The following is a 12,458-nucleotide window of genomic DNA, read 5'->3' on the forward strand; positions in this document are numbered from 1 at the left end:
CTTTAGAACTGGAAGGGATAACATCTACTTCACCCAAGTTATGCATTTTTCTTATAAGACATTGAAATGGCTCAGGAGACTAAGACTTGGACAATGAATGTAGCTCCCTGTTGGTCCAAGTATAAAAGCTATTCCATTATGAATATGTGTATATCTCATGGACATGTGTATATCTCAAGCTTGTAAATGACAGATTACTAACACAAAAGCAGAGAAGTTGTATACAAGTTAATCAATACTTAATACCCTTTCCATGCTAAGTAAATTTCCTTTTGTTTTTGTGTTGTTTGAATACTGCACTTGAACCATTAGACCTGGACTACAATAACCCTTATTTTACATTTAATAAATCTTAAGTGACTTGTGTAAGGTCATATAAATGGTAATTAAAGGCAGAACTTGAATCCAGGTCTGACTTAGTCATTGCTCTTTTCACTGTACCATACCTTCTAATCTCCCACTTAAAAAAAGGAAAAAATTTGCATCTTACTTCATTTTCCCAAACTTTTTTTGCATGTTTTTTTTTCTTTTTTCAATAGTGAATTATTCATTTCTCTCAACTCTTTTGGAAAGGTGAAGGTGTTCCCTTCATTCTCCCTTTCACATCTCAAAATTTTTCTACTAATTTTGAGTACTTTGAGAACAGTACATGTATCTCATGGGCTGTGGTGTTTTATTGTCCAAAAGCCTCACAACGAAAAGAGGAAGAATAAGCTCCCAGCATTTAGCTAACTAGAACACAATCTTCATTGTCCTATTTGACAGAGAAAGAGACACTAAGAAAGTATGTGAGACAAGGAATGAAGGATGGGTGCTAGTTGATCTAGTCTTTCTTCCATGCCCCTTTCCCTAGATTTCTGCAACTATATAGTCAGCTAGGCCAGTGTGGTTTTTTGAAATCAGATAAAATTATATTATAATACAGATGATGCAGGAGGGAGATACCCAAATACAGATGGCATATATGTTCTTGGGACTTCAGAGGTGGGAAAAGTTGGGTTTTGGAGAGGGCAAAGCCTTTAAGAGTCTCTCCTGGCATATCCTGTCAGACCTCAACAAAGATGGTGGTTAATTAATGCCTTCTTCTAAAACTACAGATGGCTTTGTGGACATTTTTTCTTTCCTTCCCAAGTATGTCCATCCCTTACTTAAATACCTATTGGATTTCAGCTGATCAGAGAGTGGGAGATTGTAAGAAGGAAAAAAGGTAAGTGAACATGTTGTAGGGGATTAGGCTGGTTTCACCTGTAGGTATTTATGTGTCTCTTAGAGAAGCTGGGAAAGATAGGGGAAAATGTTATGGTAGAGGACAGAATGGAGGGAAAGGAAGGAAGGGATTTCCAGTCCCTTGTTATCAGCTCTTGTCTGAGGATGGGTCTCTGTGCACTATGCTTTTCTTCATACTGTCTAGGTATTCCTGTTGGGAGACAGCAAGGACTGAAGCCAAGATCCCGTCGTCATCCCAGTCATTCAGACCTAGCAGGGAAGGAGGAAAGGGGGGGTCAGGAAGTGAGAGGGATGCTGTAGCCTGAACTGTGAGGGAACTTAGTAGTATGGGTAGAGAAAGATATAAAGATAAATTGCAAAACTCTACTTCTGTGTCTAATTGCTTCTAGAGTAGACTACTGGAATAGACTATTAATCAGTCTTTTTATTTCATCTCTACCTTCTTCAATCCATCAGCCACAAACAAGTCTGATGATGTCACTTCCCTCCTCAAAATGCCACATCCTCTCTGCTCCATCATATTCCCTCTTTCTTTGTTCCTCAATTCCTCAAATACACACACACACATATATATACACACACACACACTCACACTCACACACTCAGACATAAAAGGCAGTCTATGAGAGTCCTTATTCTCAAACTATCAACCTGCTATTTATACACTTCTTTGGCTTTTAAAAACCCTCATAATCCAATTCCTGCCTACTTTTCCAGGCTTAATATTTTTATATTTTACTTTCCAGCTAAACTGACCTACTTGTTAAGGAAGAATGACTCTAGCCTTTTGGTGTTGAAGATGGCATCTTACCAAATGCAGTGGGTGACATCTGCTGAATAAGGGCCCGACACTCCAAAGCAGGGTAGAGGGATACAAGGGGAGAGGTAGCAAAGTCATCCCCTGCTGACTGACTACTTGGTACTGTGACAGAGAAATAATTGTTATTTGAGGCCTATGGGGGGAAGGTGGGAAGTGGCATGAATTAAAAGACTACATCATTTATGCTTTTAATATGCCATATCCCCCAGTGCTTGGGATAGTCAGTGGTAGTACTGACCTGGAGTACTAGGTGAAGGAGGTTTGGTGAAGGTAAGGGCATGGCTGGGTGAGGGAGGCTTATGGATCAGCTCTGGCTGCTCAGGGTTTTGCTGTCTTGGAGACTGGCCACTCCACTCATCCAGGTTGCTTGATGTAGCTGCTGTAGCTGAGGTACATGTGGCACTAGCTTTTCCAGGGCTAAAGAAAAGTGGAGCAGCTATGAAATGAAGTCTATCCCCAGACTCTATCAAAGTGTGATACTTTTAAAGGACAAAACAATTTACATTTGGCAGCAATCACATATATTTAGTCCCAACTCCTAATTCTTCTAATAGTTTTCCTAGTAAGCTGCACTGATCAATTTTTCCTTTACACTAAAAGTTTTGTCTAGAAACTCTTGGTTCTTGACATTTAATGTCACTTCTTGAGCAGCAGTGTTGATTCTTAGAATTCCTTTTATACTGTGCTGCCTTAGATACCCCAGGTTACAATACCTGTGTTTCACCCTTGACCTGCCGAGTATGCTTCTCTTGGTCCCGAAGCCACTGCAAGTAAGATTCCCAAGCTACTTGTTCTTCAATAGCCTCACTGGTGGCTTCCCAGTCGGTAGCTCGTTTCTTATCCTCCAGCATCTGCTGCTCAATCCATGACTCCTCTGATGTTTTTATAGCATTCTTCAACAGAGACTGCTCAGCAAACTTAATATGGAGGAAAACAGGTTGATAGTTTGAGAATAAGGACTCTCATAGACTGCCTTTTATGTCTGAGTGTGTGAGTGTGTGTGTGTCTATATATATATATATATATACACACATATATATATATATATGTGTGTGTATTTGAGGAATTGAGGAACAAAGAAAGAGGGAATATGATGGGGCAGAGAGGATGTGGCATTAGAGATATACATTTTTAGTGATTATTTTAATTATTCTGAAGGGTTAACCTTCAACTCTCAGAGACCCTTAAACTGCAGTGCCATTCCCATATTAGCCCAGGGGGCAGACTCTTCAGGCATTTTTTTCTCTTTTCCAACCATTATCCCTAACCTTGAAAATGTGCTGAATCTAGCATCAAGAAGACCTGAGTTCAAATATGTCTTTAGATATTTAAGAGCTGTGTAACCTTCGAAAATTCACTAAACTTCTATATGCCTCAATTTTGTCAAATGTAAAATGGGGATAATCATAGCAGGATTTAATAAATACTTGCTCCTTCTCTTCAATTTCCCTAACTTGCACTCCTGTTAATTTAATGCAAAATGAAGACTGAAGATTTATCACTAGTATTGCCCAGGCTAAAGTGCCAGAAAATGACACGAGGCACCAACAGACTCTCTTGAGGTTCATTCCTTGTGCACAAAATAGGTTTAAGAATATGGTCCTCAGCTTGCATTCTCTCTCTCTCTCTCTCAAAACCCAAGGCAGAGCCACAAGCTAGGGTAATATGTCTACAAAGAAAAACTGAGTCCACAGGAGTAACTGTTCCCTATTAAGAATCTCCATATATCGCAAAAAATCCTAAAGAAAGAATTGGATATCTAAATACTGGATCCAGTGTTACAGACCAACAAGGGCAACTGAAATCAAATTAGCCTCTATCAGTTCCTAACTTAATTTGCCTGGGGACTTGTTTATTGGATTTGTCACCACAACAATAAAAAAGGAGGAACAGGTGCAGCTAGGTGGCAGGGTGGATACAGCTCCGGCTCCAGATTCAGGAGGACCTGAGTTCAAATCCAGCCTTAGACACATAACACTTACTAGCTGTGTGACCCTGGGCAAGTCACTTAAACCCACTGCCTAACCAGAAAACAAAACAAAACAAAAAAAGGAGGAATACAGACACTTTTGTCACTGAGAGAAAAGAAGAAGAGGTACAGGACAAAAAAAGAGAGATGGGACACATTCATTTAACACTATGCTGATTGCTGTATTAATAGAAAGATAAATTGAAATGGGGAAGAGAAAGATTAAGGGAACAGAAAGGAATGTGATCTTTGATGTTCTATTTCTGAGTCTATGAAAAGAAAAGAAAAAAGAGACTTAAGTGGTAGGAAAATGGGTGGGGAGAATAGAGGAAAGAAAAGGAGTTGAATTGGAAAGAGGGAGAAAAAGGCCTAATATACATTAAAGCTCTGGTATCCCCACCTGCCCTCCTATGAAAACTTTTATAGATGAACTCTGACTCACTTACCCCTGGTTTGAATGAGGGAAGCCCGAGGCCCACACCAATGGTAGCCTTGTTAGGATTCACCACAGAATTATAGTGGATACTGCAATGATAGCTGACCCGGATAGGCTTATCCTCATTTTGCTGGATGCTATGGAATGTATTGATGGGCTCTGGAGAAGAAGAGGGATAGTGGCTATTTCAGGATAGTGTTTAGGTCAATTTACCATCCCACTTCCCTGTTTAATTCTAAAGGATGGCCAGTTCCAGCATTGCCCTACCTGTGCTATACTGATATACTTCCATAGGCCTGTTATACATCTCAGCCATAGCCTGCATCTCAATGTGGTCGCCGTGACAATTATTCTTTCGTTTCCGATTAATATAGGTGGTAAAATCTTCAGTGATGTAGTTAGAGAAATAGTCTGCATTCTTCATCTGGTGGTAGTTGGGGGAAGAAAGAGGGTTGCAGAGGTTCAGACTGGGAAGGAAGGAAGAAGCAGTAATCCCATCCCCTCCCATAGTCCCCATGGTCACCACCTTGTATCTTACCAAATAATCCATGCAGTGTTTCCGGACAACTTCATGCATATCCTGATCACCATATACTTGGTCTGCTGTAGAAAGAGGAGGTTTAAAGAGGGGGTGACATCAGAGACTAGGACATGAAACTTACATGAAATATTACATTATAGCTGGAACAGGATCTTGGAAGTCATTTGCTCCAATTTTCTCATTTTATAAAGGATAAATCTGATTCCCAAAAAAGCAAATGGTCTGAGGCATGATTACATAATGTATTAGAAAAAGAAAGTGAACAAGAGCCTGACTCCCTTGATGTCCCAAATACATGCATTACATAGTTTAATAGCTAGTTTTGACCTTTCCTCTGGGCCAACTAAGTCTCTCTTTTACTTTTCTCACAGCAGAATTCAAAGGGGATCTCATTGGCTGCGACTGTAGAAAAGACTCTCTTGACCCAAGGCAAATCATAGAAAATAAAGGAATTTAGGGAAAGATCTTCTAGGGTGTATAAGCCTGGGTGGGAAGTAGAGTGTAGTGCATGGTATTTGCATATTTCTTTCATTGATAAGCAGAATTTAAAATGCTTTGTCATATGAACAAAGCTATACAGATGTGAGTTCAGCATTAGTATTTTGGGGAAACAACTGCTTGATATGATTACCCATTCCAATCTGTTCTGGAGAGAGAAGATAAGAACAAAGCTAATGTCAAAGAATGCAAACCCAAGAGTGTGTTAAAAAGAACACTTCTGCCAGTTTTCTTTCTCTGGGTTTCCTCTTATTAAGAGGGTATGTGAATGATTGACCCTAATAGCAGTTAGCACTTTGTGGTTATGATAATGCCAACCCCGTTTTACTGAGGAATGGGGAGAAGGGAAAGAGGAAGAGAGGAAAACATTGATGTAGAGTTTGATTTGAAGGGAGGTGATACCCAGAGCTCTTTAAATCACAGAAATGGAAGAATCCAAATACTATGTTTCTAATGAAAATTAAAACTGTAAATTTAATACCCTAGAAAATCTTCCCCCAAAAAACCAGCTTTCTTCTTGCTGGGAATAGGGACAGTGATGCTGTTTCTTCTGTTCTGATCCTTAAAGATTCACTAATATAAGTATGTTTCAACTTCACTAGGACTGGTGCGCTGGTTACTTCAATAAGTTTTAAAGGTGATTCTATGAATTTCCTCCTGCAGGGGTTATTTCAGTGTCCGCCTCAGAATGGTCCTGGTGTACCATATTTGTAATGTCTAAACTTTGTTAATTTGATTTGGCTTTAGTTAAATGTACTATAATCTATAGGGTGAGCTATCTATTCAAGACATCTTAAATTGGATAAGGAAGGAATGCCACAAGATAGAGTGAAAAAAGAAGATATTTAAGATGAGTTTGTCACTAAAGTATGCTTTGCCATGCATGTTTTCCAAGACATATATTGAACCTGTCAAGACTTGTAAAAACAAATGACCTACTCTTGTAATTCACTCGATTACAAATGATACTACCAGAAGGAACCTAGAAAGTATTACTAAAGATTCTGATGTTTGTGGTAAGAAAATGACATCATAGTGGTACAGTTTTTGTTTTTTTTCACTTTTTCAATGAAGAGGGAGAAAAGGGGCAAAAAAGGAAAACTGATTCAAGAAGTGGGAGGGCAACTTCTGAGCAATGCAATTAAGACAATTCCAAAAGATTTATTTGGGAAAATGCTATCCATATCCAGAGAAGGAGCTATGAAGTCTGAATGCTGATCGAAACATACTATTTTCTATCAAACAAGAACATCAAGCATGAGGGGAAAGGAGACAGTGGAAATAGAACCACCTTAAAAAAAAGAAAGCAAGGCACAGCTAAGTGGCGCAGCAGATAGAGCACCAGCCCTGGATTCAGGAGGACCTGAGTTGAAATATGATCTCAGACACATAACACTTACTAGCTATGTAACCCTGGGCAAGTCATTTAACCCCACTGCCTACCTGGAAAAAAAAATCTGTCTGGGGGCAGCTAGGTGGCTCAGTGGATACAGCACCAACCCTGAAGTGAGGAGGACCTGAGTTCAAATGCAGCCTTAGACCAAACACATGACACTTACTAGCTGTGTGACGCTGGACAAGTCACTTAACCCCAACTGCCTAAAAAAAAAAAAAGTAGATTAGATTAATGCAACTAGGATAAGGAGGATTGAATGGGAAAAAATGTTTGTATAAAAATTTCTCTGATAAAGGTCTGATATCCAAGATACACAATAAATAAATTACATATGACTACTAGCCATTGTACTGAAATTGCTCTCTTCAAAGTTACTAATGATCTCTTAATTGCCAAAATCAATCGGCTTTTCTTAATCCTCATTCTCCTTGACCTTTGACACTACTGATCACTCTTTTTAACATGATATTTTCTTCTCTCAAGGGTTTCGGTACACCCCTGATCACTCCTTTGCGGAAAATGTAGAGAATGTTTTAAAAAAGTTTTACTTTCAGTTCCAAATTCTCTCCCTCCTTTCACCCCATTGAGAAGGCAATTAGGGTTGTAAAGTAATACTTTAGTTCAAATCCTGCCTCAGATACTTACTAGCTGTGTTACCCAAGGCAAATCACTTAATCTGTTTTGCCTCAGTTTCCTCATCTTAACGCATAAAATGGGTGGAAATGGCAAACTGCTCCAATATCTTTGAAAAGAAAACTCCAATTGGGGTCACAGTTGGAAAGGACTGAAAACAACTGAACAACAACAAGGACAAGACATGCCTTGGCGACCTCCCTAGATTACATTAATGATTAATGGGATGAAACCATATGTGTATGAATGGTAAAGATTATACACTGGCCACAAATAGTCATTAGACTTTTTCCTTGCTAATATGAGAGGTAGATTCTGTTCTTGTCTAGAGTACATAATGTCCTGTTCATAAGGGATAGGCCCTTAAAGGAAAAGCCAAGTCTCAGTCCATTTCAACTGCAGACCAATGAATGGACAGTAGAGCCAGAAACTTAAGTTCAGTTGTTTAACTTAAGCAGACCCTTTCAATGAAATTCTCCCTACAGTAGGTGTAAACCTCATCTGAAGAATACTTTTACAACTGGGCCATACAGATAGTACTACAATAGAATATTGTACTTAACAGAATTGAGACAGACCCTGAATCTTGAATCTCTAAGAAGAGTAAGTACTTCAGAGCAGGAAGTCAAAGGACAAAAGACCCGAAGGGACAAAAACTCACCAACGGCTCGGAATAAGCAAGCTCCATCCTCCTTCATCTGCTTGATAGTGAAGCCTTTCTTATCTCTCAGGGCCTTCTCAAACCTGTGTTCCTGCTAAAACAAGAAGCAGTAATTATTATAGTAACTAGTTCCTCTAATCCATGTCTTGGGCACTCTAAATATCTAATCAAGGTAAAATCTTGGAATAGTAGGGATTAGGACAGAGAATCCTTTGGAGAGCAGAGAAAATTCCTGTCCAGGGGCAGCTAGGTGGCACTGGGCTTAAGGTCAAGAGGACCTGAGTTCATATCCGCTCTGACACTAGTTTGTGTGACCTTGAGCTATTCACTCAATTGTTTCCTCATCTATAAAATGAACTGGAGAAGAAAATGGCAACAAAAGAAAACCCTAAAAGAGTTGGACATGACCAAAAAGTGACTAAACAACAACTTATTATTATTATAACTCCATAAATATCTCTTGGATCTGGGCATTTTCTCTGGCTGTCTCTCAAGCCTGTAACACTTTACACTATATCTCTGGTCTCTCAAGCTTCCTTAAATCCTAGCTAAGATCTCATTTTCTATAAGAAGCCTTTCTCAGTCCTCCTTAATCTTAGTGCCTTCACTTTGAGAGCATCACCAATTTATCTCCTACATAGCTTCTTTGTACAGTTCTTACTTATATATTGTCTCCCTCATTAGACAATTGGGGATTTTTTTTGCCATTTAAAATTTTTGGTATATACGTTAGGTGCTTGATAAATGTTAGCTGACTAAAATGGCTTTCACATACAATGAGGTAACATTAAGGGATGGCGTACCCTTTGTGTCAGGGTTACTTCTGGTTACTTCATATTTCAGGGTTACTTCCATTTTCTTATCACTAAATCTTTTAAGCTTATGTTGTCTCATTTAATAATTCATGTTTTTTGTCCTTCCTCTGCCTCCAGATCACTGAAATGTTTTTCTGTACTTGTCTGTATTTAGTCATCTATGAAAATGTATCTTTAAAGTAGACTGTAAACTCTTTCCAAGATGTGACTGTCACTTTCATATATGTGTTGCATAGAGTTGTTACTAAATGCCCATAACAATGCAATGGACTACTTTCCTTACTATCTTGTCAGTTAAATCAAGGGGTTGTCTTTGAGTCCCTTTTAGAGTTGAGTTTTTATAACACCAAGGACACAAATGGCTATCTTCCTCAAAGTGTAAATACTAAAACCCCAATTATTTCTGCCTTGTTTATGAGTCCTTGGAAATCTCTCAGAATGAGGGTTTTGTGTGTGTGTTCCCTAATTCTTTTCAGCTTGTTCTGAGTCAATGATAAACACCAGTAGGTAGGTAGTGGTAATGGGGGGGGGGTACAAGGGAACATAGTGCTTCAGGATTATGAAGGAACTAATAGGTCAAAGTAGAAGTAGATTTTATTATATTGGTAAATTTCACTATGCTTATTTATGTGGCATCACACTTATACTGCTTCTTTGGGAAGGATGAGACAGGAATGAGATTTCCTAAATATAACCCTTCCTTCCTTGCAGTTGGAGATTGATCTGAGTAAGGTGAGATGAGGGAGGCTTCATCATAAATTGTTATGATTTTGGTTCAGGGAAAGTAGGGAAAATTGGGAAACTTAGGTTATTATGAAATGTATCAGAAGTATTTGTGATTGAAGTTTGACTGGAAGGTTGGTCAAATGGATATAGTTAATTATAATCCTGAAGTTGGGATTGGTAGTAACTTGTCAAAGTAGAAATGCATGGGGCAGGAAGTTTTGCTACATATTCTCCATAAGCCTTTAAATCTTGAAATGAAGATTATTTGGTGGGTCAGATAATGAATTCATGGAGTTCTGGAATTTTTTGGTGGGTCAGCCTTTATAAAGAATCATAATTTGGACACTTACGTGCAAAGAGTCCCAGTGTTTTATAATTCCATATATTTTGGGGCTCGGAGGATAGTTTGAGAAATTATTACTTGCATGTATTACAAATTGTAGTTTTGGAAAAATAGTTGTTTTTTTTAACCCCCTAGTTGAGGTTATAGTAATTGGAGATGTATCATGTCATGATAGAAAACTTGAAGGCAGGCAGGTGCACAATTGATAAGCGTATTGGGTCTGGAATCAGGAAGAGTCATGTTCATTATTTGGCCTCAGATAGCTACCAAAGTTGTGTGAACCTGAGTAAGTCAATTTATTTTCTTCATCTGTAAAATGAGCTGGAGAAGAAATGGAAAACTACTACAGTATCTTGGTCAAGAAAATATCAAATGGGGCCACAGGGAGTTGTATATGATTTAATAATTACAAGGAAGAATGAGGGTAGGAGAATGGATATGACTTGCTTAAAGTGTCATAATTACTAAGTGGCAGAATTGGAAAAGCAATGTCCTTTGAAAAAGAAAATCTTTGGTAGGGGATGAAGGTGTTATGAGATTGTGGCAGTATAATAAATTTTTCTATAGTTACAGAAAGAAAACATGTATGCATGATTTCTTTTTATCCTTGTAATGGTGGTATTACTGGGGCTAATGGGAGCGCTGCAAACAATTATGAAACTGTATTATTCTTTAAGCTAAAGGGAAAAAAGGAATTTCAGTTGTCTGTTTTCTTTTTTTTTTTGTTAATTTTAATGGTCTGGGTGACAGTTTTTGCAAGCAAGGAATGGTAAGAAGAAAAACACCTATTTTTAAAAACAGAATCAAAAGTAATAAAAGAAAGTGAAAAGGAGATATATAAGCATCTGTATGTGAACTTTTAAATTAACTTTTTTTTGCGAGTTATAGTTGAATAAAAATATCTTTTGTAATTGTGTATTTCATGAGGGTGTATATGGTAGATAGGGTGTGATTTGGCAGGGGACTGAGGGACTGGGCAGAAATATTGAGGTGAAAGGTGTGAATCTCCCAGGTGCTTCTGGTGAACGAGAAGAAGATTGTTGGTTTATGGTAGACACTTCTGGATTAAGAGAAGGCAAGTTCTTTAAGTTTCCAAAAAAATAATGGTTAGTGATATATGAAGGAAAAACAATAAGAGAGGAGGAAGAATAGGTTGTGAAGAGAAGAATAGGGCAGGGGATATTATATAAAAGAAAAGATTTAGAGGGTTGGTTAGGTTCAGTGGTAATGAGAAAATGATAAAGTGTAATTAATGTGGTAATGGTGACTATTTTAAGTAAATGTATCTCAGACATCTGTCAACCCTTAGCGGAGTTGGGGAGCGCGAGACTACCTGTTCCACAGTAGCGGGGTCCATGGCCTCAATACATGAGGCTGCTGCGTCATATTCGTCCTCGCTATTGTACCCTCCCTCGCCTTCATCCAGATGGGGACTGCCACCTCCACAGCCACTTCCGAATGGACTTGGATTGCTCCAAGTATTAGTCTGTTGACGCCGCCTTTTATTATGGCCTGAACCGGAACAGCAGCCAACGGGGCCTCCCACTGAATCCAGTCCATCCCCTGTAGTAATAGTGGCACTAGTTCCACCAGGTTGGGGTGGCGAGGTTTGTGATCCGCTTCGTCCGCCCCCACCGGGAGCCCACCGTGGTAGGGCCGGTGGTGATGATCGAGGTCTGACTCCTGAGGAAGGACCAGCTCCAGACGCTTCTCGGTCTGGACCAATTTGGCTAGCATTAGATCCTATTGGTTCGCTATCTGGACTGCTTTCTCCATCTGCTGATGGTGGAGGCGGCTTCTTCGGTAGAATGGTCATAACTGTAGTTACCGGACTCAAAATAAAGAATACTTTAAAGGAAAAGAAAAAAACAGGAAGAGATTGGAATAAAGACCCGGATGAAGTAATACGGTGCAGGAAAAGGGGCGTGGCTAAAAAGAAAAGGGGAAAAAGCTTTTAAATAAAACCCAACAACAGAATTAACGAAAAAAACCAAAACTTTGAAAAAACTTTGGAAATTATTTTACATAACTAATCAAAAAATAACATCATTTCTCAACATATACACAATTACTTTGAAAAACTAAAACTAAAAAATTGAAAAAACTTTAAAAATATAAATAGAAGTTTTAAAAAAAATGCTAGATAAAAAGAAATATGAGAAGAAATATCCACGAAAACAAAAAAAACTTAACTTCAATTATAAGTGAAAATTTGGCTTTAATAAAATAGTAAGCAACTTTAATAAAGCAAAAAACCCCCCACTATTTTTCAAGAATCTGTTAGTTTTTAAGTGACTACTAAATATACCTATTAAAAACAATGACAAAAGAACAAGTATTCAATATTATATTTAAAATATTTCCTTTTGATGCTTAATTTCAGAACAAAACTT

General features: G+C 38.4%; 1 protein-coding gene across 1 annotated transcript; it reads right to left on the reverse strand.

Moving 5' to 3' along the window:
• Window positions 1-1,354: 1,354 nt before the first annotated feature.
• Window positions 1,355-11,864, reverse strand: LOC114052373 (OTU domain-containing protein 5-like). The gene is made up of 9 exons (XM_027874949.1): window positions 11,399-11,864; window positions 8,182-8,275; window positions 4,991-5,055; window positions 4,720-4,876; window positions 4,463-4,611; window positions 2,756-2,964; window positions 2,286-2,464; window positions 2,039-2,149; window positions 1,355-1,476 (listed from the first exon to the last, which is right to left on the reverse strand). The coding sequence occupies exons 1-9, from the start codon at window positions 11,420-11,422 to the stop codon at window positions 1,355-1,357; spliced, it is 1,110 nt and encodes a 369-aa protein (XP_027730750.1). The 5' UTR covers window positions 11,423-11,864.
• Between the last annotated feature and the right edge of the window lie 594 nt (window positions 11,865-12,458).

Source organism: Vombatus ursinus, unplaced genomic scaffold, assembly GCF_900497805.2.
Source record: "Vombatus ursinus unplaced genomic scaffold, bare-nosed wombat genome assembly UNPS02003567.1, whole genome shotgun sequence".
NCBI classification, from domain to species: domain Eukaryota; kingdom Metazoa; phylum Chordata; class Mammalia; order Diprotodontia; family Vombatidae; genus Vombatus; species Vombatus ursinus.

What these genes read in the sequence shown, in the direction of transcription:
- LOC114052373 (XM_027874949.1), bottom strand. Translation starts at nt 11,422, where the DNA reads ATGGACCCCGCTACTGTGGAACAG. An exon ending in AAGGGTGAAACACAGGTATT is followed by an intron (nt 2,465 to 2,755) that starts GTAACCTGGGGT and finishes ACTTTTCTTTAG; the next exon opens with CCCTGGAAAAGCTAGTGCCA. An exon ending in GATGTCACCCACTGCATTTG is followed by an intron (nt 1,477 to 2,038) that starts GTAAGATGCCAT and finishes CTTCCCTGCTAG; the next exon opens with GTCTGAATGACTGGGATGAC.